Genomic DNA, 27,149 nt, shown 5'->3' with positions numbered 1-27,149 from the left:
CTGCGGGAGTAACGGGGGATAAGGGACAAATTGGAACTCACATTTATCCCGGTAAGAGTCCCATGACCTTGACTCCGTCTGGAGGCCTTCAACAGACAGGGAAAACGGGAGCTAGGGCTATCTTCTCATACTGGGAAGGTCCTTAAGAAAGCGGGGAAGCCATGTTATCTGATGACTCTCATGCAACACACATACACATGCCCAACCACTAATATCTGTTATTTTATTTTTTTAAAAAGGTTCCATTACAAGGCCCCAGAGTAGTACATGCAAATCAATGACCCTTAAACTCTCCACTGTCAGATGACCAGCATAATCTGATACCAGACTGGAACCTGCTAGAGAGGCCTCTTTCTCACTTTTGAGTCCCGTAAGCTAACTATGCGAATGTCCGACCTACCACACAGCTCGTGGCGGCTCAGGTACATTTTACTATCTGAACAGCAAAAACACATTGAGCTGCAAATACATTGTGTCCTTAGTGTATTAGAACGGGCGAACAAGGCATAAAAGGAAAAAGCCAAAGTCTCTTCCGTATATGATCTGTTTCTAGGGAGATCTGCCAACGCTGAATCAAGAACTCCCTCATTTTTCGATGAGGGTACAATTTGCTTTGCGGGACTACAGGAAGGGTGAAACATTCACACGAGGCAAGAACTCGAAGTTGTGGTTGCAGGTCACTGGCTAGCTTTCCCCTGATGTTAACCTATCTCTGTAAATCCAACTTCGTGCCTGTGTGAATTCTGGGAACCAGTACTGCTGAGGGGTAGAGAATTCTAACTACTTGGTAGGTCTATGCTTATAGGAGAATATAGCCATGGAAGAATTAAATGAAAGAATTCATGGAAGAGTACAGCCACGGAAGAATTCGATCACATCAGAGGGTATTAGTTTGGTTTAGAATAGTCAGTGATATTTTTTTCAGTTTTAAAAATGGTTCTTCTGTTTGTCAATGCTCTTAATTACTTAGATTGCTATCTATGGTTGATTTTGAGGAAGGATTATGCTTAGTAAACTAGTCTTAATTGAAACCACCTAATTAAAAGAGATATATTCTCATAAGAAAGTAATTGTGATGAAAACCAGCGTTGGCCGCGTTTAGGCCCTACGGCTTCCCGATGGAAACAGCTTCTTCCTCTTCAGTCCGAGAGACGTCAGACTGAGCAGGCAGGAGGACGCAGCCACCCACGGAGCTTCCAGAATCACAGCAAGAAGGCCATGGGCCTCAAGGAAGACAAGATGCCTGCACCCGGCAGACCTGCACATGCCTGAATGCCAACTTCCCCAAACTGCCACAGCAGCCAGTGAAGCTGGTGCCGGCTGACGTCAGTAACCCACTCACGTCCCTTTGTGAACAGAACCCAAACTCAAGGGTCTTCCACACACTTGCCACCAACTCCCCATTCCCACACCCCTATTCACTGCCTCTTCATTCAACCCAAAGATCCAGCGGGTGCTAAAAAAAAAGTAAAATAGTGTCAACACAAATACAGACTATTTTTACACCACAGTGTTTTTCAAACATTTCCAAGATCAACATGAGTCTTCCCAGAATGTAACAAAATGAATTTTAGCCCTCACACCAGTGACCAGTGAGAGTATGACCTAGAGTGAGTCAAGGGGTATAAAGTGACTTGTGGTCAGTTATTGTTCATTGACTATTGTAACAGCAGGAACTCTACCCAGAGCTGAGCACACGGGTGTAATGATGTCAGGTGTCAGTTAAGGGTTATGTTCCTGGAAACCAAAGCACCAGAGCTAAATTAACAACTTCCCTTTTTGCCCTGTTGGTGAAGAGTTCAAGTACTGCCACACTACCAGAATGGTCCTGGGTTGTGCTTCTTCCAATATTTCAGTTTCTTAATGCTAAACACTGGGAAGGATGAACCAAAGGGGAAGAAGGCTGATCAACAGCCTTGGAAATTATTTAGACTTATCTTGTGACTTAGGAAAGCTTCTGCTGTCCTGACAATGTTCCATAAAAGCTTCCTCCTGATCACCGAGTCCTAAATTACAGACTGGGTCCTCTGAGAAATCCCAGGTACAAGGAACTGCCAAAGCTCTCGGTCTCTCGGGGTCGGACAGTCGTTCCAGTGGTCGGAGAGAACAGAACAACCTGTGGGCGGAGACTCTTCTTCCAAATGGTCCCGCCTTGGCTGACCACACAGCTAACCACTGCCACTTTCTAAAAAGCTCACGACCAGACTGCACTGATACCCCAGCACTGAGAGCTTAACATCCTGAGAGAAGGGACTTAAACTGAGAGGGAAACAGACCCTGGTGAAACCTCATCCCCCTCTTCCTCTCTTAAAAAGAGGTGCTGGGCTCTCCTGGATCTAAACCAGTGCCTTTCTTGGAATACCTCCCCTTCCACTGCACACGCAGGGTGTGCGCGGCAGGCCAGAGGAAGCCCTGGTGAGAGGTACCCACAGCCTAACGGGTTCAGACTTCTGCCAGAGGAGAGTAAGGTTTCAAGGAACCCACCTTGTCAGTCTGGGTTGAAGGAAGGGCCCCATATAAGGCTTCCCTGTAATACTGCATAATGGCCAAAGACCAGGCAGGAACACATGGACCCACAAGTTGCAGAGCAGGACCCAACAGAAATGCATTTAGTTATATCTCAGGAGTGAAAATTTAAAGTCCCTTCTAAAGGGAAAACCCAATTTTAAAAAAGCCCAGGAAAAACAGCAAATGAATGCTGATTCTTCCTGCTCCTGTTCCCATTTTATTATTCAGCTGTAGTGGGAAAACCTCCAAGTGCACAGCATGGAGCGGCAGATTTCCCCCCCCCCCGACCTGTGTGAACGTCAATTCTCACCCTTCCTCCTTCCCACTGATCCTACCAACCCTCTCCTGCGCCACTGGCTCCCAAAAGGTGCCCTGCCCACCCCACGGTCAGTCAGTGCCCCCCTTCTGTTTGGCCAGGGTGCGCTTCAGCTCCCTCAGGTTCTCTGTCAGCACCTCCACCTCATCCAGGCGACCGCACTGCTTGGCGTCAAAGATGTACGCCTTGATGTTGTCGATCTGCTGCAGGAGGAGCTCCTCCTCGATGGGCTCCTCGCCCTCCAGCCCGCTGTCACTGTCCATCTCAAAGGGGTTGGTGCAGGCGGCTTCCTTGAAGGGATTGCCAGGAACAGGAGGGCTCAGGGGCCTCTGGTGAGGACGCCCATCTTCCTCATCGAAGGGGTTGGGTGGGGCGCTGTCTGAGTCAGTGAAGGGATTCCCTGCTGCTGCCACCTCTTCCTCCTCTTCCTCAAAAGGATTGTACTCTTTGAGGATGCAGGTTGAAGGGCCGAAGGAAGGCTCTGCAGCAGGAGGGCTGGTAGAGCCCTCTGCGGTAGGGCGAGAGGAGTCTTCCTCATCAAAGGGATTTAGGGAGGGCCCCTCCTGTTGCCGTGACACGGTGCTCTGCAGGAAGAACTCCTGGCCAGCGGCTGGGGCCCCAGACCACATTCTGATGGGCTCCAGAGCTGAGCTGGGGGAAGGGGTGTTAGGAGCCGCACTGCTCTCAACCGTGAAGGAGCCCAGATCCAAGGCGTGAGCGAGGTGGGTGCGATGCTCTCTGCTGGGCTCCAGCTGAAAAGGCCTGATTTCTCGGAAATCCAAGGACCGGGTCCGTGTATGCAGGGATGCCGCCTGGAACTGCTCCCTTTCTCGTTCCCATTCCCGTTCACGCAGCATCTGCAGCTGTTCCCGCTGCAGGTCCTCCTCCTCCGCCTGCTTGCGGGACAGCTCGATGGCCTTGTCTGTCTGCTGCTGGTCATACTCGTCCTGCAACTGCCGCAGGTTCTCCTGCAGGGTGCGCATTTCATCTGTCCGGCCCGCGGCCTTGGCCTGCCTGATAAACGAGGTGATGTTGTGGATCTGCTGCAGCAGGGGGTCCAAGTCTTCACTCTGCCCCTGGCCTCCTGACAGGGGGAGCCAGCCCTCAGCCTTTCTCAAAGGGGCATGGCGTCCTCGAAGGGATGCCACCTCCCCATTGGCACGAGATGGCAGGTCACTCCACCTTTCCTCAAGCCTCCGCTGGGACTCCAGAGAAGCCTGGGGAGACATCAAAACCAGAGGGAAGAAAGACAGTCACCAGGTCAACAGCAGTCGCACCATCGGCCGTCCTTGACGCTCTTGCCATCTGTGCCCGTGAGACTCCAGCTGCCCACCTCAGGCCTGAGACAGCCAACTGCCAAAATCAAACCATGCTTTTGTTTCATAATAGTACGTTAAGGGGTAAAATTTTCTCAATCTTAGAGTCACTGGCTATACACTTCTTTTTATTTCTTTTAATATTTAATTAATTAATTTGTTCGTTTGTTTATAAAGCAGGGAAAGGAGGGAGAAAGACTGGAAGAGAAACATCCATGTGTGGTTACCTCTCATGCACCCCCTACTGGGGACCTGGCCTGCACCCAGGCATATGCCCTGACTGGGAATCAGACTGGCAACCCTTTACTTCAAAGGCTGGCACTCAGTCCACTGAGCCACACCAGCCAGGGCTGGCTATACACTTCTTAAAGCACTCATCTACACTAGAATGTTACACAAAACAACATATGTAGTATTTTCTATCCAATACTGCACATTCCAAAGTGTTCTACAAAGAACTCCCCAGTGTCTGGGTTCTCTGCAACCTGTGGTACAGGGAAGACAGCCAGTCTTGATGGTATTATGGACAGGAGAAAACCAACAGAACCTCTGAAAGAAAAATGGAACTTGCAGAGAAAAATAAACAATTGTGATTTCTACAGATGTGAGGCCAGAACAGAACAAAAGAAAAATGGAAAATAGAGAGAGCGAGAGATTCTGACTTACCACAGTCTCACAGGCCCTCTTGGGAGCCTGTGGAGGCCTCTGTGCTCAAAAGACCCTCAAAGAGAGGACTTCCGGACAAGATGGAGGTGAAGATTGATACACTCTGCCTCCTCACACAACCAAAGGACAACAACAAATTTAAAAACAAAAAATATCCAGAACTGCCAGAAAATCGAACTGTATGAAAGTCCAACAACCAAGGAGTTAAAAAAGAAACACTCATCCAGACTGGTAGGAGGGGCAGAGACTGGCAGCCAGGACAGAGACAACGTGAGGTGAGGCAGTGGCTGGCAGACCAGGCGGTCCCACATCTGTGTGCAGATAAACTGGAAAAAACAACAGGGGAGCAAGACTGACTGCACAACATAGGTTTCCAGCATGGGGAAATAAAGCCTTAAAACCTCTGGCTGTTAAAACCTCTGACTGTGAAATCCTGTGGGGGTGGCAGTGGTAGGAGAAAATCCCAACCTTACAGGAGTTCGTTGGAGAGACCCACACGGTCCTAGAACGTACACAAACCCAACCACCTTCCCAGGAATCAGCACCAGAAGGGCCCAATTTGTTCGTGGGTAGTGACCGAAAGCCAGCTGAGAGCTGAGCAAGTGGCATTGTTCCCTCTCAGACTCTTCCCCCACATATAGTACCACAATGCAGTCACGTGGGGTGCCCCGCCCTGGTGAATACCTGAGGCTCCACACATAACAGGTATGCAAGACAAAGAAATATGGCCCTAAGGAGAGAACAGATCAAAGCTCCAAAAATAGAACTAAGTGATGAAGAGATAGCCAACCTATCAGATGCAGAGTTCAAAACACTGGTAATTAGGATGCTCACAGAAATGGCTGAGTACGGTTGCAAAATGGACATAAAAGTGAAGGCTATGCAAAGCAAAATAAAGAAAAATATACAGGGAACCAACAGTGATGGGAAGGAAACTAGAACTCAAATCAACAGTTTGTAGCAAAAAGAAGAAATAAACATTCAACTAGAACAGAATGAAGAAGCAAGAATTCCAAAAAATGAGGAGGGGCTTAGAAACCTCCAGGACAACTTTAAACACTCCAACATCCAAATCATAGGGGTACCTGAAGGAGAAAAGGAAGAACAAGAAATTGAAAACTGTTTTGAAAATATAATGAAGGAGAATTTCCCCAACCGGGCAAAGGAAACAGACTTCCAAGAAGTCCAGGAAGCTCAGAGAGTCCCAAAGAAGTTGGACCCAAGGATGTACACACCAAGGCACATCGTAATTACATTAGCCAAGGATAAAGAAAAGGAAAGAATCTTAAAAGCAGCAAGAGAAAAGGAGACAGTTACCTACAAAGGAGTTCCCATAAGACTATCAGCTGATTTCTCAAAACAAATCTTACAGGCAAGAAAGGGCTAGAAAGAAGTATACTAAATCATGAAAGGCAAAGATATCCAAGATTGCTCTATCCAGCAAAGTTCTCATTTGGAATGAAGGGTAGATGAAGTGCTTCCCAGATAAGATCAAGTTCAAGGAGTTCATCATCACCAAGCCTTTATTATATGAAATGTTAAAGGGATTTATCTAAGAAAAAAAATGATCAAATATATGAACAGTAAAATGACAACAAACTCACAATTATCAACAACTGAACCTAAAAAAAACAAAACAAAAACAAAAACTAAGCAAAGAACTAGAACAAGAACAGAATCACAGAAATGGAAGGTTAGCCATAATCACATAGAGGGTTATCAGTGGGGAGGGGGTGTGGAGAACTGGGGGACAGGAACAGGGAATGAGAAGCATAAATGGTAGGTACAAAATAGACAGGGGGAGATTAAGAACAGTGTAGGAAGTAGAGAAGCCAAAGAACTTATATGCATGATCCATGGACATGAACTAAGTAGGGGTGGAGAATAAAGGTAGAAGGGGGTGCAGGGCAGAGGGGAATAAAGGGGATGGGGAAATGAGGAACTGTAATAGCATAATCAATAAAAATATATATTTTAAAGAGCCTCAAAGAGGAAGCCAGATAGACAGTAGCATCCCTGAGCTTTGCTCACCTGTCTCTCCAGGATCTTCTTCCTTTCCATCTCTTCTTTCCTTTTCTTTTTTAACTCCTCAAACTGTTCTTTGGTTGGCAGTGACATCAAACCAAGCAACTTTTCCTATAGGGAATCACAGACAATTTTACACTTACACCTTTTTATTGAAAAAATGAACCTTAAGCTCTGTAGTGAGAGCCCATTTGAGCTAAGCCACTCCACCCAAGACAGTCACATTAATTAGCAGGAATAGGAAAAGATATAATCCCAAAATTGGGCCAGAGAGACAACTTCCGAAAGGGCCTGCCTTTTCCTTATGAAATGATCCACAGCAGATCTCCCCATTACTCGCTTCTTCAGTGAGGTGTCTTCCCTGCCCTCCCGTCTAACTTTGTAAGTCTCCACCCGAGCTTCCTACCACCCTTTCCACGCTATGTAGTTGTCCACAGCACTTTTCAATATAAGCTGGATATTTTAATTGTCTATCCCCATTTCTAGAATATAAGCTTTATGAGAACAGAACTGCTGTCTTTTTCCTGATGGCAGGTCGCCCAGCACCTAGAAGACTGCTTGGTACACAGCAGGGACTCACCAAATGACCATGGGATACAGGCACGAATACAAAGGAGAAAGGGACTGACTCTCTGCAATGCAACGTTGGAAGACGAACCCAACAGGACTCCATTAGATTTCTCTGTCATGGAGCCACAAAGGTAGTTAAGTGACTCACTGAAGGGCTCCTGAGGCAGAAACAATTCCACTATAACCTCCTGGTTTTAATCTGCTCTTGAACGATCAGCTGTTTCTTCCCAACCAAAAACAAAAATGGCCCAGAAAAGGTCCCTTAGGTGTCTATTCCGAGGAAGAAACGCTGTGTACATCTATATCTACCAGGCAGTGTTCATAATGGCAAAAAATGGGGGGCTATCAAATGCCCAGTGAAAGGAGAGTGGTTACATGAAGGATGTCAAACACGTCAAAGCAGAGCTCTGCAGCAATGTTCAGTGGGGAGCTGCTGGAGGGCTACGTAAAAAAGTGCTGTGATATAAAGTTCAGCGATAAAAAGAGAAGACATAAATTTGCAAATATGCACATAACAATTTATATAACGAGTGCAAATGGAAAAAAAAGAAGAAAGTATACCAAAATAATATGTAATTGTAGGGATGTAGCATTATGTAGGGACATGGAATTAAAAGTCGTTTTTATGTTTCTCTGAAATCCAGGTTTTTCTCTAAATTTGGCATAATGCATTTATAATCTTAAAAAAGAATAAATATGGAAATAGAAAATAGACAAGCCATTGGCTCCATCTGCTTCCTGAATGGTAGAAGAGCAAGGGAGGCAAGTACAGTGTTTCTTCTACCCCAGGATTGGCTTTACCTGCACGAAAAGTGTAGCCGAATATCTGATCATCTTCTGCAGCCGCAAAGTGTTTGGATGTGGTGGAGGGTCCTGGTTCAAGCCCAAGGTTAAGATCTTCTTACTGAATTGGAACAAACACATCAATGTAACAAGCGCTGCCAGCCTCAGAAACAAGGGTGGAAAGTCTCTGAGTTGTCAGGCTTGCATGCTGGGAAGATCTGTGGAGGACACAGATTAGAGGCTCCACGGAAGTGTACTTGAAGGCACAGCTGGTTTCTTACCCTTTTGCTTGTACCTGAGGCCCCTAACACAGCCCAGGGTACATGACAAACACTTGGCCATCGAGGGACTGACCACACATGCAGGGGCTGCTTCATGGTTGAGTGGCATATGCAGCCACACAGGGTCTGGTGCTTAGAAGAGCCCTGTGCTTGGTTTGATATTCTGCTGTCAATGTCTTAAAATTATTAACAACTATGAACAAGGAACTTGCATTTTTATTTTGCACTAGGCCCCGCAGAGTACAGAGCAATCCTGCATGTACAGATGGACAAAGATTCCTCACCTCAGTTCTTCCCCTGAGTCATGGTGTCTCCTACACAGCAAAGGGCTGACTTAACTCCAACAACCAGTCCACAGTTAAAAAGCAGCTGTTGACTTGAACAATCTGATTTTCCATGCTGGTTCTACCACATTTGCCAGCCGAGGTGCCTCAGTAGGGACACTAATCCTTATTTCACAGGGTAACTTGAGTAGAACAAGTGAGCTACACTATGTGGAAACATCCATTGATATTTCCTGGCATGCAGCTAGTGTCTGACAAAGTCCTATTCCTTTTGTAATAATGAACACCAGAATCCTTAACGAAAAGTTACTAAGATGTGTTGAGTGTCAGAGCTGACACCTTCCTCAGCCTCCTCCTCACACAAACTGCTGTCACCAAGATTCCAGGTAAGCTCAGGTCTGCCAGCCACCAAGAACCTCAATACAACATCACCTCTTTCACTGAAGGCAGCAGGTTAAGACGTCGCCAATCAGACCTTACCTTAAAGCATCTATTAGCTCATAAACTTTCTGCACTTCTACTCGAAGGTCATTGGCATGTTCCAGACTGTAGGTTGTCTCTCCAGCACTAAGGAGAAATCATGGTGAGTTTTTATTTTAGGCTTTTAAATTGTTTATTTTCAGAAAATATACAGCCAATAATAATTTTATTCTACTGTGGAAAAATTACCATGAATTATTCAAGATTTAATTGCATTAATAATAATTGGGCTTTCATACAATTTAGATACAACATACCTTTGAAAAGCTAAATTAGCTTATTGACTGCTGGATCTTTTCATTAATTGAGTTTAATTTTCACATCACCAATTGTTTTTATGGCTGATATACTCACTAAGCAATTTTTCCAACATCATCTAAAATGACTGAAAGACAGCCCTGACTAGTGTGGCTCAGTGACTGGGTGGCGTTCTGCAAAGTGAAAGGTTGTTGGTTCGATTCCCAGTCAGGGCACGTGCCTGGGTTGCAGGTTTGGTCCCTGGTCAGGGCATTTAGAGGCAACTGACCGATGTTTCTCTTCTCTCCTCTCTCCCTTCCCCTCGCTCTAAAATAAATAAATAAAATGCATGGCCCTAGCTGGTGTGGCTCAGTGGACTGGGTGCCAGCCTGCAAACAGAAAGGTCACTGGTTCAATTCCCAGTCAGAGACATGCCTGGGTTGCGGGCCAGGTCCCCAGTTAGGGGCGTGCAAGAGACAACTGATCAATAGATTTCTCACACTGCCTCTTTCTCCCTCCCTTCCCCACTTTCTAAAAATAAATAAATAAATGTAAAAAAACAAAGAACTGTTCATTTACAAATCCATCACCCCCACCAGACTGCTGAGTTCCAGGTATGGTGACTGTGGCCTTTCATTACGTCCTCAGTGACTAGCACCCGGGCCAAGCTTACTGGGCGTCTACTGAGAAGAGACACATTTCAGATCTCACGGCTATGAATCCAGCCTCAGTAATGGCTACTCAGCTCACCTTCTGTGGCAGTGGCAATTTAAGTTTATCAAGCAGAGAGAACCGCTCTGTTTACCTATTTTAACATCTATAAAACAGTCCTGCCCTGATGAGTGCGACTCAGTTGGTTGGGCGTCGTGTTGCAAAGTGAAAGGCTACCGGTTTGATTCCCAGCCAGAGCGCATGGCTGGGTTGCGGGTTTGGTCCCCGGCTGGGGCACGTGCGGTCCCCGGCGGGGGTGTGTTTCCTCTCAGATCAGTGTTTCTCTCCCTCTCTTTCTCTCTAAAAATAAGTAAATAAAATCTTTTTTTTTTTAAGTAAAAGTGCAAAAAAATACAGTTCTAGCTGGAAAAATATTGGTGTATGCTGTAATATGAAGATTTAGAAAGGTTGTTTCATTATCTTTCACAGCAGTTTGCAAAAACAACATTGGACCAGAAATGAGAAGACTTGTGCTTTATTTCAATATTTCCAAGTCATATCATCTGAAGTCACTTCCCGTGGTCGCAACCATGTCAACCAACAGCATTTCCCTCAGAGCAACTATCGCATCTGGAGTTCTCTTTTTCATTATCTGTTCACGTGGATATGGCTTGTGCTCTTACAAAAATGACGCTCCACAAGAGTGAACACTGTCTTCACCGTTCGTGGCTATAGCCCAGCAACCAGATTAGTGCGTAGAATGTAACTAGTGCTCGATAAATATCCATTGAATGAAAGAGTAAGAGAATGAAATGCACTTTAAGCCCTTTAGGACCAGCCTTTCTAAGTGGAAGGAGTAGGACTTAGACATCTGGAAATGTGCTTAGCGATAGCAGTTCCCCAACCGGCTAGGGAGGCCCATTAACCCACAATTAAGTCTGAGGCGCAAAGTAAAACACAAAACAAAACAAACAAAAACACCAGCACTCAGGAAGAGGAGGCCCTCCGTAACGAATTCATGAAGAAAACACTCAAACTGCCAGGAACACAGCTCTCCTTGCTGGTGTCCTCATAGAAGACAGGCCTGCTCTAATGTCAAACCAATGGGCAGGGATAGGAGGAGGGGTGCAGATTCCAGAAAGCTCCAGGGAAGAAATGAGCATGAGACAGATTCTCCAAGCCAAGGACTCTGCATTTTGGAGAGGTATACATCAGGGTCACCCAGGGTTCTTCTTCCAACCTATGCACAGAGAGGGCGGACAAATTCTTGCTCAGTGAACTACAGGTAGAAAAGAAAATGGGTCCCTTCCCTACTGTTATTGAAAACCAGTGCTCTAGGCTAAGGAACAGAAGGAGGAAGACAGGGCTCTGGAAGGAACAAATACAAGGAGGGAAGGCCCTGGGACAATCGTGGCTGAGAGAGCACAAGAAATAGGGTTTGCTCCCCGTCCACTGTCTGTGCCAGGGGCTGCAGACGGGGGGAAAAGGAACAGGGTCTACAGTAGTTTCCGTCTTTCTGCTATTCTCCTCCCACCTCCTTCTCTCTTCCTGTGGGCTAGAAACACAGGGAGAGGAAGGAGGGAAGAAGGTCCTCAAAGCAACAGTAGCGGCAGGAAGAGGTGTAACAGAAGGGGTGTTCTTGCCACAAAACAGCTGACTTTAGTTTTTGTGTTTTGTAAGTCAGAAATTTATAGACTCAAGAGACAGGAAACTCCTTAAGGACTATACAAACAAAAAGTTCGTTCTTTACGTGAGTCTATGTAAGACCCACAGTGGGCTTAGAACACGGTCTCGGACATCATGAAGGAAAAGCCAAGCTTATACCCTTCGTTTTTTGAAACTCCTATACAATATCACCACTGTAAATGTCCAGATAAAAATATAGGTTTGTTCTAAACATGGTGCATGCATCACTACAAAAATGACAGGTATGCGACCCAGACCTAAAACAAAAGCAGACAATCCTCAAATTGAGAACACTCAATCTGATGCCATAATATTTTTTCTGCAAGTTGGGAAAAGACTGTTGGGATCTGATTTCAGTAGTAGTACCTCAAACTCCAGCTCATACATCATTAGCCTTCAGAAGCAACAATGCTCTTAAGAAAAAGTCAGGCAATTTTTTCCATAAAACAAGAGGGGAAATAGCTGTGACTGCTAATGAGTCTTATTAGGGGTTTCTTATTAGGATGATGGAAATGTTTTAAAGTTAGTACAGTGGTGACAGTTGTACAAATTTGTGAATATACTAAAAACCAGTGAACCACACATTTTAAAGGGGTAGTTCTATGGTATGCGAATTATATATTCATTAAAAAAAAAGAAGCATATGGCCAGCTAGCTTTGGCCCATGGACTGCCACGTGCCAACCCCTGCTCTAAGCCCCAACACCTCGATGCCACCTGATGTGGCATCTCCCCAGGAATGAGCAGGAGGCACACTGCCCTTGCTCACCTCTGGATGCTGCACTTGGCAGTGGTGCCTCCTGCCGGAGGCCCTTCCCAAACCTGCTCCATCGGAATAGCTGGGGTCACCTCAACCTGGCTGGGGAACGCTGTAACAGCGCCACACAGAGAGAGACCTGACAAAGATTCTCTGCCGTCAGTCACGGGAGAGAAGCACAGAGAAAAGATGTTCATTTTAAGCTCCTGAAGACTTGACCTAAAATGCCAGAAGAGAGTAACCACTGAAACAGAAAACCAGAGAGGAATAGCTTACTTCAACGATGCTGCCATCCTGATGTATTCGGGAGCTTTTTGGTCAACTTTCTCCATGCAAAGCCGTAATTTCTAAGAACAAAGAAGAAGAGGTAAGTGGCCTTTCTCAGGGTACAGGAGAAGCCTGCCCAGGAGTTACGGTGTATCAACCAGAGATATATTTAACACAGGCAGTTTTCTAAAATGTAAAAATTCAGATACTGGTTTTTTGTTTTGTTAGTTTTTACTATTGTTATCAAATTCCTGATTTACAGACCTACTTTACAAGCAGAAAACATTGCATGAAGGAAAGAGGAGCAAGGCTTTCCGGGACACAAGTTAGAGTTTACCAAGGCAGAGAAAAGGAATTAGTTGCTACATTCTTTCTCTAGCAGATGGTGCAAGACACCAGCACAAGGCATCACCAGGACTTGCTTCAAAAAAGACAGAAGCAAAAAGCACAGTGGCAATTTACAAAATGAGTTATCAAGTCATGAACTTCAAATAAAGGACGGATATTGGCTATATCTGCAACTCAGCACAGAGTTTAATTAACACCATTTCTAGCAGCCTGAGTATTTTCATGGTGATTCCAGAAACACAGCCCTTATGACCTGTAAAACTGCCAACGGGGACCATTCAGTGATCTTCAGTCAAACATACACTCTTCCTCTGCTCAGAGTTTTGCATGAATTGCTTCCGTCAGGGATCAGCTCCTCCCCATCACCTCCACTCCCTGAGCTTGCAGGTCTCACAGGGCCATTAGCAGGCCCAACCTCCCTGACCCTAAATCCCATGTTTTTGCAGTACACTATGTTCCTTTCAAAGCAGCACATACTAAAGGTGTTCTGGGGTCACTGGTGGTAATGAGAGCTGAGGGATGTGAATGGACTTAAAAGGGGAAGCTCTAAACCTATGGGCAGTTACTTAAACTTATAAAGCCTGACGCTGCCAAGGGAGTGTCACAGGACTCTCCTGGCCTACTGTTCACCACCAACCCCAGCTTCTGCCCACACCCACGGAACCTGTCCACACTGCATGGCAACCATTCTTTCTCCTCTTGCCCCTGGGCCACCTAAGCCTTCAACCTCCATTTTCAAAGAAAACTTTTGCAACGAAGCGAGGGAACAAGTTTGTAGCGCCACACCCAGGATGACTCTGTGACTCACCCAGGGCCCTAGCTGGGAAATCATACCATGCATGGCCCTTCAGCAGAAACTAAAAATAATTCAAAGGAAGAACTTCCCAAATCATTCTCCCAAATCTGCAGGCATGTACGTAATGAACAGCCAAATGTGCCTCTCAAATCAGACCCAGGACTGCGCACAGCAAGTCACCTCATAGAGCTTCACGATGTCGGGGGTGTGCTCCTTCTCGTCAATCTGCTGCTCTCTCTTGAGCAGCGTGTCCTTGCAATGTGTACAGCAGCGGATCCGGTCATCGTCCTTCTCGTCCAGGACAGAGCTCACACTGCTCACACTGCTGATGCTGCCTCGGCGGGAGCCATGCACACTGTTGGGTGACTGGCTGGGGCTGGTATGGGAGCTCAGGGAATCCTTGCTGGCACTGGTGAGCTTATCTGTAAAGCACAACACAAGACAGGCAGCAGTGAGCCTGCAGCCTCCCATCACTTCACTGCCCATGACAGGAGGGGAGTCCACGGGTGCTGAAGAGGTAAGACTAACCTCTGCTTATGAGCAAGAAGCACCCACATCTCTGCCTTCTTGGGGTCAGGTTCCGGGGTGGGAGGGCCTCCCACTGCCAGCCAGGAAAGAGCCAGACAGTCTGTCTGTGAGGTTCTGAGACCCATCCCTAACCTAGCCTTACCACCTGCTGTCCCCTCCATTTGCCACAGCTCAGACACAACCCACCTTCTCCCTGGACTGTCCTGACAGCCTTTCCCACTCCCGGACACCTGACTTGTACATCTTCCAAAGCCCAGCTCAACTGACATGTCTTCCAGGAAGCCCTCCCCTACTCCTTGAGGCAAAAATGAGCTGCCCTTCCTATTAGCAGTTCTTACCACAACACCCTCATGGAGAACTGTCCCCTTTTCTCCCTTTATGACATGTTTATGAATGCCCTGAGCTGCCCTAGGAATCTGTGACTCTTTGAGGGTAGAGAAGGTCTTATTCATACTTGTATCCTTATGTATACAACAGGGCCACTTCATAGCAGCTGCCCCATAAATGTTGGTTGATTAGCCCAAGAGGACAGAGGTGATAGTGCCCAAAAAACATAGCTAATAAGTCTCAAGTGAGACAGGGAGTTGGCCTCAAGGAGAAAGGGGAAGTGTCAAGGCAATGTGCGCCTGGCAGGTGTCAGGGTTCGCCAAAGGAAGCAGCTGCTTCTGCCCCAAGTCGTGCAGACGCTCCACGGCCAGCAGCACACGCAGAGTCAGTGGACACTGCACACACCCCAACATCCCAGACCTGGCCAAAAGCCCACGAGATCATCCTGAACAACTTTTAACCAACTGAGACTCAGAGTTCCGGACACCTGGTTCCATCTAACCTTTGTAACCTCATTCCCACAATTCTCAAACATGTCCTCTGCACTCCCCCAACTATTGTTTGCTCATCCACTAACCTTCCACAGAGCTTTCCAAATTCCATGCCTTTGGTCCTACTCTTTACTCTCCCCGGGATGCCCTCCTGCCCCATCTCTTTGCAATCCTAGTTGTCTTTCAAGGCACTTCTTGAACATCACCTCCGGACCCCGAGTAGCCATACTTTTGCTCTTCCCCAGTCTCCAAAACACTCAGTGTCTCTTGTATTATGACATTATGGTTTATTCTATGTGACAATGACCATTTGTGACTTTCATGTCAAAGGATTTCATTTCATTTCATTCTTCAAGACCTAACCCTTTCCTACAGTCTCTTCTCTAAGCCTCACCTGCCACTTCTAAGCAAAGCAGATAAAAACATGGTCAGCTCTCCTGGGTGCCTGATAACACTTCTCTCATCATACTCATATCTTTATAAAGCAATTATTTGTTTGTGCATCTATATCTCCTGCTAGACGCTGAATTTCTTGGGGGAACGGGCAAGGCCTTACCAACCAGAGGCAGGCAAACATGACCTGCAAGCCCAGTCCAGCCTGTTTCTGTACGGCCCTTGAGCCTAGTACAGTTTTTACATTTTTAAAAGTTTAAAAAAAAGAAAAACTGTCACAGAGACCATATGTAGCCCACAAAACCTAAGATATTTACTATCACGTCTTTTACAAAAACAGTTTGCCAACCATTATTGCAGAACATTGTATCCCTGGCCCCCAGCACAGTGCCTCGCCCGTACTGGGCTTCATGGAATCAACAAGTGAATGAATGAAGATCCCAAACACCATTAATTTAAACAAAAAAGCTAAAAAAAAAATCGCCCAGTGGTGATTAGCAAACAAGCTAGTCTCGGGAAGAGATTCGGGTCCACAGCCCCACCTCCATGTTACCTACTTGCCAAGGGAAGGCTGACGAGCTCCATGCACTTCTTGCACATAATAGACCCACAGAGGCGGCAGTGGTGGCGGCGGTTGCGGATGCTAAATTTATTACCACAGTCTGGACAAAAAGGGACATCCTGGTCGTTGACCCAAGGCACCACGGACTTTTCTATTGCTTTAGGAAGAACAAAACAAAAACCAAACAAATTAAAAAAGCAAGCCATTTAAATAGATCTGGTCAGGGAGAAAATAAATAGCATAAATATGAGCAAAGTTCTTAAGAGTTACCTCGGACCTTAGCTGACTCGGTATTCGTTCTGTCAAAGGCAGTGAGCTGACAAGGAGAAGACAGTGCCAAATGGAATTAATCAGGCAATGAATACACTTTCCACAGGCAAGAGGCATCAAGGGGAAATTACCACGTCTGCATTTCTCAAGTCTCATCTGTCATCCCCAACCCACAAAGTCACAAAAGCAATTTCACATGGGATAATCCAGAAAGCACCTCCCTTTCCTTGACCCACTTCCAATCTCTTTCGTGTTACTTAGACCTTTAAGCAATAACCAGGGTTAGGCTAAGACATGGTGGGGGTGCCTCCTGAAAGCAGTGGAGAACTCCCAATTCTCCACAGTCCTCCTGGATAATTAAACTAGCCACATATTTCTGTCCTGCAAAGAACACATAAAGAACTGTACCTGGGCTTGCTACCATGCCCACCACACAATCCAACTTATACACAACAAGCATTTCTAGGGTGAAAGTAAAACAGAGTGACCGCAGCATGGAACATGTACTCTCACACCACAGGGCAGAATGGCCCCACAAAGATGTTCCCACACTACATGCTGCAGCCAGCTGAGTTCTCCCCACAGACCTAGTCACCAGCTTCTCTGTTTGCCAATGAATACCGCACACTATGCTCCATTGAGTGGTTATGCCTGGGTCAGCCAGAAGAGGAAATCTGAAGACAGGAAGGTTTTCCAGCAGCCAAGTGGGCTTCACAGGAAGGAAAAGAGAAGCTGGCTATGCAGCAAGTCTGTTGACCTGGGCTGTTCCTTTCAACTAAAAGCAGCCAGGCTAAAACTGTCCATCACATGCTCTGTACCTCGCTAGGTGAGGCGTTTCTCTGCCAACACCAGACACAGCCGGCATCACACATATAAAATACACAATGATGCAGAAATGTAATTTCCACCCTGCAGAAGAAAACTGCTTTAAACAACAGAAGTTACCTTCTCCAACCTGATTATTAATTTATTGACTTCCACAACGTAGTGGTCAATCCTGGCAGCTCGGTGTTTCTTGAAATCAGAAAGATGGCTTCTCACAGCACCTGCAAGGACAGGAGGTGGGGAGACAAATGACTTGTCATTTCTCTGAGGCAGCCTCTCCACCTTGCTGCTTATCCTCAATAAATTTTAAAAGTAAAAATTTTAGGATTTTAGAATCTTACAAAACTTCAAAACCTAAGAAAGCATCCACATATCTTTTCTTCTTTAACCATACTCTTAACATCTAATTAAAATTTACTTTCAAGTACTTAGGGGTGACTGTAAATTATTAACTTGTACAATTTGCCATTCACTCAACCTTTCTGCAATTTGTGACTTCCTTCAGTTGTTCAAACAGGCAAGTTAATCAGAAAATCACCTGATAATTTAACATTGGCAACCATGAGATAAGCTATCAAAAAGTTAGTAAGGATTCATATGCCTGGAACTTCTCTTTCACATTTCTAACTGGCTTTCGGGTGTGACTCACACTCACATCTGTGTAGTGTTCTTTTTAAAGCCGTCTTCTGCCACAATGGAAACGTTTCTGCTCTCCAATATGGCGGCCACTGGCCACACATGGAGAGTGGGCACCTGAAACATCCTAGTGTATAGTTGAAGAAATCGCTGGTAATTTTAATTAATTTACTTAAATTTAAATAGCTACATATAGTTAGTTATCGTATTGGACAGCACAGTTCTAGGTCTTTCCCCATTCAAAAAGACATTCTGTAGCGGCGCTGTAAGAACATGGGAGATGACGCTGGGTAAATATTTCCCTTCTTAGGGCCTGTTTCCTCATCTGTGAACGGAAATGAATGTCACTGTGCATTCTTCCTCATATGGCTGTCGTGACAGGTGAACAAGATAACGCATATGAAAGTATAATAAAGCACTATGAAAGAATCCTTATCCGCTGCATAGAGAGGAAAATACTATATTCATGACTGTTATTATTCACAAGTTAATAGACACGTAAGATTAGCTAGTGCAATGCTGGTACCGCATGACCTTTTCGTTACTGAGATATTAGCCCCATATATACAATTCACCATTTTTTAAAAGATTTTTATTTTATTTATATTTAGAGGGGAAGGGAAGGAGAGAGGAGGAGAAACATCAATGTATGGTTGCCTTTTGTGCATCCCCTGCTGGGAACTGGCCTGCAGGGAACTGGCTTGCAACCCAGGCATGTGCCCTGACTGGGAATCGAACCTCGATTGTCTGGTTCACAGGCCCGCGCTCAACAATTCACCATTTTAAGTGTACCAATTCAATGGTTTTTATTGGGTTGGCCAAAAAGTTCCTTTGTTTTTTCTGTAAGATGGCTCCAATAGCACTTAGATGTCTTTAACTTCATCGGAAACACTTTTGTGTTAGATTGTATTGTGAAAGCTGTCATATCAGTGTGCATTTAAAAACACTTATCAAAACTGGCAAATTTTGTGCAGTCTTTTTAATATTAAAGATGGAAAAAATATGCAACATTTTTGGCATATTACACTTTATTATTTCAAGAAAAGTAAAAACACAACTGAAATGCAAAAAAAATTTGTGCAGTGTGTAGAAAAGGTGCTGTGACTGACTGAATGTGTCAAAAGTGGTTTGCAAAGATTCATGCTGGAGATCTCACTGGACAATGCTCTGTGGTCAAGTAGACCAGTTGAAGTTGATAGTGATCAAGGTGAGACATTAATTGAGAACAATCTACCTTATACCATGCAGGAGATAGCCGGCATACTCAAAATATCCAAATCAATAAAGTTATTGGTGAAAATGAAAAATATGTCTTTTATTATATGGGAAAAAACCATATGGACTTTTTGGCCAACCCAATAGTATATTCAGAGTTATGCAACCATCACCCAAGTATATTTTAGAATATTTTCATCATTCCAAAAAAAAAGATTATTTTGAAAGTATATGATACCATAAATATGAGCTTCATAAAATTAACTGCACAAACCAGTGCCTCTTAGCAGGGAGGTAACATCCTGTATGAGAGGAGGCGGCCCAGTCAAAGGAATCTGTGCCTGGGCTGATGCCACAGACCTGGATTCCCACCCAGTTCTGCAGTTTCCCGGATGTCTGATCCCAGGCAGGTCCCTATGGGGTGCAGTGAGGATTACATGAGAGCACACAAGGAAAGCATTTAATGCAGTACCTAACACAAGGCAGTTGTTTAGCTCCTGCTTGTCCATTTTCTGACCCCCACCCCCAGGACATAAGGTCCACAAGAAGCATAGACCATTCTGGTTTGTTGATGCCTCCTCAGCCAACTCTTAAGTCATCACATAGAACAGAGAGATGTTCAATAAGCATTTGCTGAATGAACAAACAGAATTTCTCACCAAGTTCCTGGGGTTCCCACATGTAAGGATCAACCCCTCCATAACTGAAAGACTCATATCCTTGGGTCCCTGACTCTGCTCGGTCATCTTCTCGTTTCAACAGCCTGTTCTTTGCTTTTTTAGCCTTCTGGACAAGACCTTGAAAAAAGGAACAAACACCGTAAGTGATTCCATGAAGAACACCCAGTAAAGAGTACAGGGAAATCTCAAATCCTAAGAGTTGAAGAAATAAGTATGCTTTGCATAAAAATGCTCGAGAAATTTTTGGATCCCAAATAAAATGCAATAATAAGCATTCAGCCACTATATTACAAATACCAGAACAACCCATTTGCTTGTCAATATTAGCAATTCGTTGATTTATGTACCCAATATAAAGCTAAATTACTGCTCATTGCCAAATGTAAGAGGCCTAACTAAACAGAAGTATTAAAATCAAAATCAGTATGGGGACCATGGTGATGCAAGTGTTTTTTTCCTATATCTTAATTAGGAATGTAATACATGAGTATATAATTTTAAAAAACTCGCTGGACTGTATACTTAAAAACTTATGTGTGTACTATACCTCAATTAAAATACAGTTTTTAAAAATCAAATTCTACAACACTAATTTATTTACTCTAGGGATTCATGAGTAAATACTTCCTGTTTACCTCCAGGATGAGATTAAGCCAAACTATCATCCCGGGGCTGCTGTTCTCCATAATGCTGAATTGTATACAGAGTTCTTTTTCCCCTACTCTCTTCCAAATGTATGAGTGAGAACACTGACAAAAAGCTTCAAGATACAAATATAACACTGAAAACATAACACATAGAGCACCAGCCTCAGTAAGAAGAGAAAATGAATGTGTCCTGGATTCCTTGCATGTACCAGGCACAAAACAAAGTACTTTCAAATACATTATGCCAGACTGTGCTCACACTTCAGGCACGTGTATCCCTACTTACAAATAAGGACATGACACCAAAGAGGGGGAAAGATCACAGAGCTTATAGGCACCAGGATTAGAACTGGAAACCTCATGTCTGAAACCAGAGCCCCAGTTCTGCCCATCCAACAATGACTTGAAAACTGTGCCTCTGTAGAACAGGGGTTCAGCCACCCGGGCTGAGGTGAGAGGACCTGCTATTGGAACAGTCAACTAGTCTCAATTCAAAGTTGCTCTCATTAATCTTCTTAAATCTTGGGTGATTGCTGTCCTTTTTTTGCCACTAGAATCCAGTAGAAAATATCAGATTTAATACAATATAATTTCTTTTATATTTAATAGATCAATACTTCATGGAGTTCCCATGATTTTGAAGTGCTCTATCATTTGAATAACATTAAAAACATACCAACAGCCCTGGCTGGTGTGGCTTAGTGGATTGAGCGCCAGACTGTGAACCAAAGGGTTGTGGGTTCAATTCCCAATCAAGGCACATGCCTGGGTTGAGGGTCAGGTTCCCAGTTGGGGGCACGTGAGAGGCAACCACACGCTGATGCTTCTTCCCCTCTGTTTCTCATTCCCTTCCCCTCTCTCTAAAACTAAATAAATAAAATCTTTTAAAAAATACCCATAGCTTTTCAAATGGAAATGCAGATATGGAGGGGCTTGGCAGACAGGGAGTGAAATTAACAAGGTTACAGACATGTCTCTGTTAGACATTGAAGCTAATAAGCAGACTCCCCGATTATGAGTCACTTCAGGATGGCTTTCTCCAACTGGAAATATAAGGTCCATCCGAACTAAAGGACACCCTCTAAAATATATGAAAGTAGTCTTTCTTAACAACATGGGAGAGGAGAGGAACTGATGTAGCAAAGGATCTAGCAGACAGGAAATTGGAGTTAGCAAACACCAATTCATTTTTGCAAACAAGACCAGACTGTGTCAAGAGGCCCATGTCAAAGATGCCTAATAATTAAACTGCCAAAGGTTAAATACGAAGACAGAATCTTAAAAGCAGCAAGAGAAAAGCAGTTTGTTACCTACAAGGGAGCCCCCATGAGACTGTCAGCTGATTTCTCAAAAGAAACTTTGCAGGCAAGAAGAGACTGGCAAGAAATATTCCAAGTGTTGAAAAGCAGGGACCTACAACCAAGATTACTCTACCCAGCTAAACTATCATTTAGAATCAAAGGACAGGTACAGAGCTTCTCAGATAAGAAAAAGCTAAAGGAGTTCATCACCACCAAACCATTATTATAGAAAATGTTCAAGGGTTGTCTTTAAGAAGATCAAAAGTATGAACAATATAAAATGGCAATAAATACATATCTATCAACAACTGAATCTAAAAAACAAAATAAACAAGCAGAACAGAAAGAGAATCATGGATACAGAGAATGTTTTGATGGTTGCTAGATGGAAGGGGGATTGAGGGAATGGGTGAAAGAGGTGAAGAGATTAAAAAGTACAAACTGGTAGTTACAGAATAGTAATGGGATGTAACATACAGCACAGAGTAGCCAAAGAACATACATACATGACCCATGAACATGGACAACAGTGTAGGGAGTGCATGAATTGAGGGGGACAAAGGAGGAAAAATTGGGACAACTATAATGGCACAAACAATAAAATACAATTAAAAAAATAATGATGGCAAAATGGTTAAAAAAAAAAAAAAGACGAAACTGTGTCAAGTTAAACAGGCAGTCCATGCCATTTAACCTTTAGGAGGCAAGGAAACTGGTCTGGCAACCTTCCTGGGGTGGGTGTAGCCCTTCAAGAGGGGCCAATTAGGAACAATCCTGTATGTTTTTAAAAACACAAAGCAGAAGCCAAAGTTAATTCTCAACCACCCCCTCGTCTATGTTACTGTAGATGTCCTAAACTCAAGCTGAACCAGGGCTGGGGCCCGAACCCATTACTTTTTAGTAATGATCAGTTTATATTTTATTTAAACTGCCTCCAACTTGCTTAAACTAGCCATGTCATAAAATTTCTACAAAATCAAAAGACCAAACGAAGAAGTTATCTGCTTTTCCAAGGATTTCTCAAAAACCTTTGATGTCCACCTTTAAAACTTTGCTTTCCTGATTCTGAAACAGAAAAAATTACAACATAATTAAGAATCCCTTCCCAATTGAAGAATGCTTAACTCAGTCTCTCAGTTCTTCTTAGGTAGAGACGGGGGGGGGGGGGAATGGAGGGAGAAAAACAAGTAAATGCTCTGAAGTTTCTTTCACAAGGAACAACATTTCCACCTAAACAGATTCTTGTATCTATTAATCCCTAAATAACCTCAAACAATTTTCCTCATATAAAAAGGGTGCTATAAAAGGAATTTGAGGACATTCTCTAACCTCTCTACCCACTGGCATCAAAGTCTTGGTGATACCACAGTATATGATCGGGTTCAGCTGACACTAAGTATGGACACTCACTGAAAATCTTGCAGGCCCTTCAGTTGTCCAGAGGAAACTTAGGTAATCGGTTTGTTTGCCAGCTGCAGTACATGCTGTGGTCGGAATACAGGGCCTCGCATCATCAGTGATGCCATGTGGAAAGAATAACACTAGACTCTGAGGTGACAGAAGACCTAGACTCAAAGCCTAGTGTTACCAATTCCTGTGTGACCTTGAATAAGTTATATAGCATCTCTTAAGTCTCACTTTTTCTCTGTACGATGACATCAACCACCTTTCTACAGGGTTGCTGGAGAATCAAATGAAATAACATGTAAAAACCTCTGAAAACTGTAAAGCACAAAAGATTTTTTTAAGGGTGGGGGGCTTTCTAATAGTTATGGCTCTGCACCAGCCTCCATAGCCAGAATCCACCTGGTCCATCACAGCCCTCAGGATTTTGAAAATATTTTAAGTTGTCATGTTTTGGGACGAAGTTATAAGTGCTAATGCTTTCAGCAACTCTTTTTTTCTGGACTAAAAAATGTAACATAGTGTGACTGTTTGATTACAGAGTGCATGTGACTCCCATGTGTGGGAGCCAAAGTACACTTAGGAATCTATGATCATTCTTCCTCCCAGCCAACAAAGATCTGTGAATACAGCACCCAGATCTTTTGTCTCATTGCCTCCAGAAATGCTACGAGCTGTATGCAGGTTTGCTGAGCCAGTAAGAAGAGAGTTCCAGAGCAGCAGTATCATATCTATGGATTAGAATCTGAAGTCCAAGAAATGAACACTATGCACACAAAATTACTTTGAAAAATTCTTTCTGCAACTCCCCAGGACCTGAGTCTTTGGAAGCTCAAAAATCAAGTTTTAACTTTTTGGGTTGTTTTTCTTAGCTTTTCAACTATGACCTGCCTTTTCCTGGGCTGCAGAGGACAAGGTCTAGGAAAGAAGGAAAGAAGGATGGCAGAAAGGCTTAAATTTGTGACAAGTAAATGAGTCAATAGTATATCTTCACTTTCATAGCAAAGGAAAGGACTTCCACTCCAAAACCCTCTTAGGCTGACAGTCAGATAATTTAAATAGTCTAGCAAGAGACAGCAATGCACAGTAATTGTGTTTATTAGGTTCGAAGCCTAGCGCTCGCTGCGTAATTTGTGACTTTAGGCAAATTATCTGTGTCAGACACCCTCATCAGTAAAATGGGGCTCATAGACACATAGCTATTGTGAGGATTCAACTAAGCTAATGCATGGAAGACTCTGAACAACATCTGGTACATGGTAAGCACTAGATATAGGTTTATAACTATTAATATTAATTTATGATTATCATGCTCTGGTGGCAACATGAAAGCTGATGAAAATTATTCCATGAGTTAAAGCTCCTGCTGACAGAATGGGATAAGCAAGATTCTCCCCTCTTACTTTTAATTTGCCCTTTGACATCATGGTCTTCCCCGGAGTGCTCTTCCTCATAATGTGACTGAAGCTGATAAAAAGACTGCAGGTCCTTCAGGCACAAAGGGCAGAGGAAGCCCTCCCGCACTTCCCCTGGGTCATCCAGAGAAGCCATGGGAGTATCCCTCTCAACCCCCACAGTGCAGGGGCCTCATGCCAAGTCAGCGTGATTCCTCCACAAGGAACAGGGTTCCGGCAGCATTAGCTTAACTGAGCAGCACACTGATGATGGGGAAGTGCCTTCATGGCCCTGGATGACGTTTCCTCTCTGGAGTGAGAGAAGCCTTGAGAAAGGAAATAAGAGGGGGAAAAAGCCAATCAGGCAAATCAGCAGCAATTGAGAATCTTTGTTTTTTTCACAATTCAGTAAGGGTCCTTAATGTTTGTTCAGCACAAGTTTGAGAACACAAACTGCTTTCTCAAATCCTTAGATGAAAACACAAAGCTTAAGACATGAGAAAAATCACTGGACAATGGTAACTCTAAGTAAAGTGGGAAACACAGATTCTTGAACATAGAAAGTAAAAATCAACTTCAACAGCAAACACAATACTAAGGCAATTTGCTAACATTTATTCCAAATGGTCCAACTTCGTAATACCACGGGGAAAATGTCTGAAGCAATTATCAACAAACAAGTTTTTCTTTGACTCTCTCTGTACCTTGATTATTTACTCAACCACATGTACTGAACTCTTGCATCCGTGTCAAAAATGCAACAACGATAAAGAGATTGTGTTTGCCCTAATAAACAAAACAAAAACAAAAACCCCAACATCAGTCTAAGGAGGTGCAATACAAACCTAGTGATCAAAGATAAATATCCATTTTGTGTCTGTTTGTAGAGTACTCTCTCTCCAATGAATTTAATAGATTTTATAAACCAGTAACAGCTGAGCAGGAAGCTTAATGTTCTCACTGCTTCAAATATAAAAGGATTTCGTTCTTAAACAATTCAAGGCTTAGTAAGTTACATTTTCAGTTTTACTAGGCCATAGCAAAGTCAATTCCAATGTCACCTCAGAAAGACTCCCAGCCATAAGGAGAAACCAGACAAGATCATTCCACTGATGCAGAGGAATTCCCCCCCCAAGAGCTCAAGGCCAGAAACCAGAGCACAGAGTGAGGGGAAATGTATGACCCTCAGCTTTGGGTGGACTTGCCTTACAGGGCCACTGAGGAAGGACTGCCAGGACCTCAAAGATGAAGGGTGACAGTGTCCCAGAAAATAAACAAATGAAACACCAGATCCCATTTTTTTCTGCTAAGAAACCCAGTGATTACGTACAAGCAGATCTCAGCCTCTTGACCGGTAGTCACTGAAATAGCAGCTCCAGTTCCCTCCCAGCCAGTGGTTCCTCTGCGGCCTTAACTCTGACAGCCCCCTTCCTTTCTGCACACTCACCCCTAAAAACCGCAAATCAAATTCATACACACAGAGCCTTCACATCTCAATTCAACATCAGTTCCTCAAGCAAATGCCTCTTACTTGAGGCATTCTGACAGCCCCTGCACTTCTTCACAGCACTGATGTCAGTTACTAGTCACAAGAATATAAAGTAGCTGAATACCTAAGACCGTAAGGTCGGTGAAGGCAGAGACTGTGTCTATTTTCCCCACCATCATATCCCCGCGGTCTAGCCCAGCGTTTGGCATGAACCACGACGACATTCAATAAAACTCTAAGATCATATAATCAAACACACACCATAAGCCACATAAATCTACCACAAGCCACCAAGCCAGACCCCACAACAACCACAAGGTATGCAAGTCCTCACGTTCTAAACCATGTAAAAATAAAAATAAAACCTATCTACCTTGCACCTACACCGCCAGCCTGAATACTGCTAGGCAGATTAGACTCCTCATCACACGACCGCCCTCATCGCGGGCTCAAGACTGCAAACGGCCCGTCTCAACGCGGTTATGCACACGTCGCAAAACCACACACAACACGAAGACTCAACCCCACACAGCAGACATGACAACTGCGCACATCTCACAGACATACAAATCGCTACAAACAACTCCACACAAACTCGGACTCCCAAACGCCTCAGTCGCACACAGCCAGAGAACCCAACACCACCACCCAGGAGACGACCACCCATGCAGCCGTCAGCCACACAACCAAACACAACCAGACACGCCCCAACCACACAACCAAACAGAGCCTATTCAAGGCAAGCACTCACCAACGAACCGGACGGCCCGAAAGCCACATCGCCCACCTTGCAAGTCACACCCACCACAACCCCGCCATCCCAGACCAGCACGGCTCGCCATCTCCGCGCCTGGGGGGCGCCGCCGCCCCTCAGGCCAAGCCGGTCCGGCCCTCTGTACCTGGTCGGACTTGCGCGAACTTGCAGGCCTGTCCAGTCCTCCGCTCAGGCTCTGGGCCTCCACGGTTTCTCACACAGCCACGGACACCATCTCCATCGGCCGCTCGGCGCTCGACAAG

General features: G+C 44.5%; 1 protein-coding gene across 2 annotated transcripts; it reads right to left on the bottom strand.

Moving 5' to 3' along the window:
• Positions 1-466: 466 nt before the first annotated feature.
• On the bottom strand, positions 467-27,149 carry RBSN (rabenosyn, RAB effector). Of its 2 annotated transcripts, none has more exons than XM_037139353.2 (12): positions 27,032-27,149; positions 24,653-24,969; positions 19,877-20,014; positions 17,487-17,587; positions 16,542-16,587; positions 16,267-16,428; positions 14,151-14,392; positions 12,836-12,906; positions 9,230-9,316; positions 8,203-8,305; positions 6,838-6,942; positions 467-4,041 (listed from the first exon to the last, which is right to left on the bottom strand). In XM_037139353.2, the coding sequence occupies exons 2-12, from the start codon at positions 24,798-24,800 to the stop codon at positions 2,896-2,898; spliced, it is 2,349 nt and encodes a 782-aa protein (XP_036995248.2). In that variant the 5' UTR covers positions 24,801-24,969; positions 27,032-27,149; the 3' UTR covers positions 467-2,895. The 2 variants fall into 2 exon arrangements, with proteins under 2 accessions (XP_036995248.2, XP_053525294.1); XM_053669319.1 differs by lacking the exon at positions 27,032-27,149 and adding an exon at positions 26,506-26,911.

This window comes from Artibeus jamaicensis, unplaced genomic scaffold (assembly GCF_021234435.1).
Source record: "Artibeus jamaicensis isolate MK-2021 breed Jamaican fruit bat unplaced genomic scaffold, CSHL_Jam_final contig_519, whole genome shotgun sequence".
NCBI classification, from domain to species: Eukaryota; Metazoa; Chordata; class Mammalia; order Chiroptera; family Phyllostomidae; genus Artibeus; species Artibeus jamaicensis.
This window is presented reverse-complemented; position numbering and strand designations above follow the sequence as displayed.

Coding starts and splice junctions, on each gene's coding strand:
- RBSN (XM_037139353.2), bottom strand. CDS start 24,800: ATGGCTTCTCTGGATGACCCAGGGGAAGTGCGGGAGGGCTTCCTCTGC. Junction 12,907..14,150: donor ACATCGTGAAGCTCTATGAG/GTGACTTGCTGT, acceptor CTTTGTTCTTAG/AAATTACGGCTTTGCATGGA. Junction 8,306..9,229: donor GAGCTAATAGATGCTTTAAG/GTAAGGTCTGAT, acceptor GTTCCAATTCAG/TAAGAAGATCTTAACCTTGG.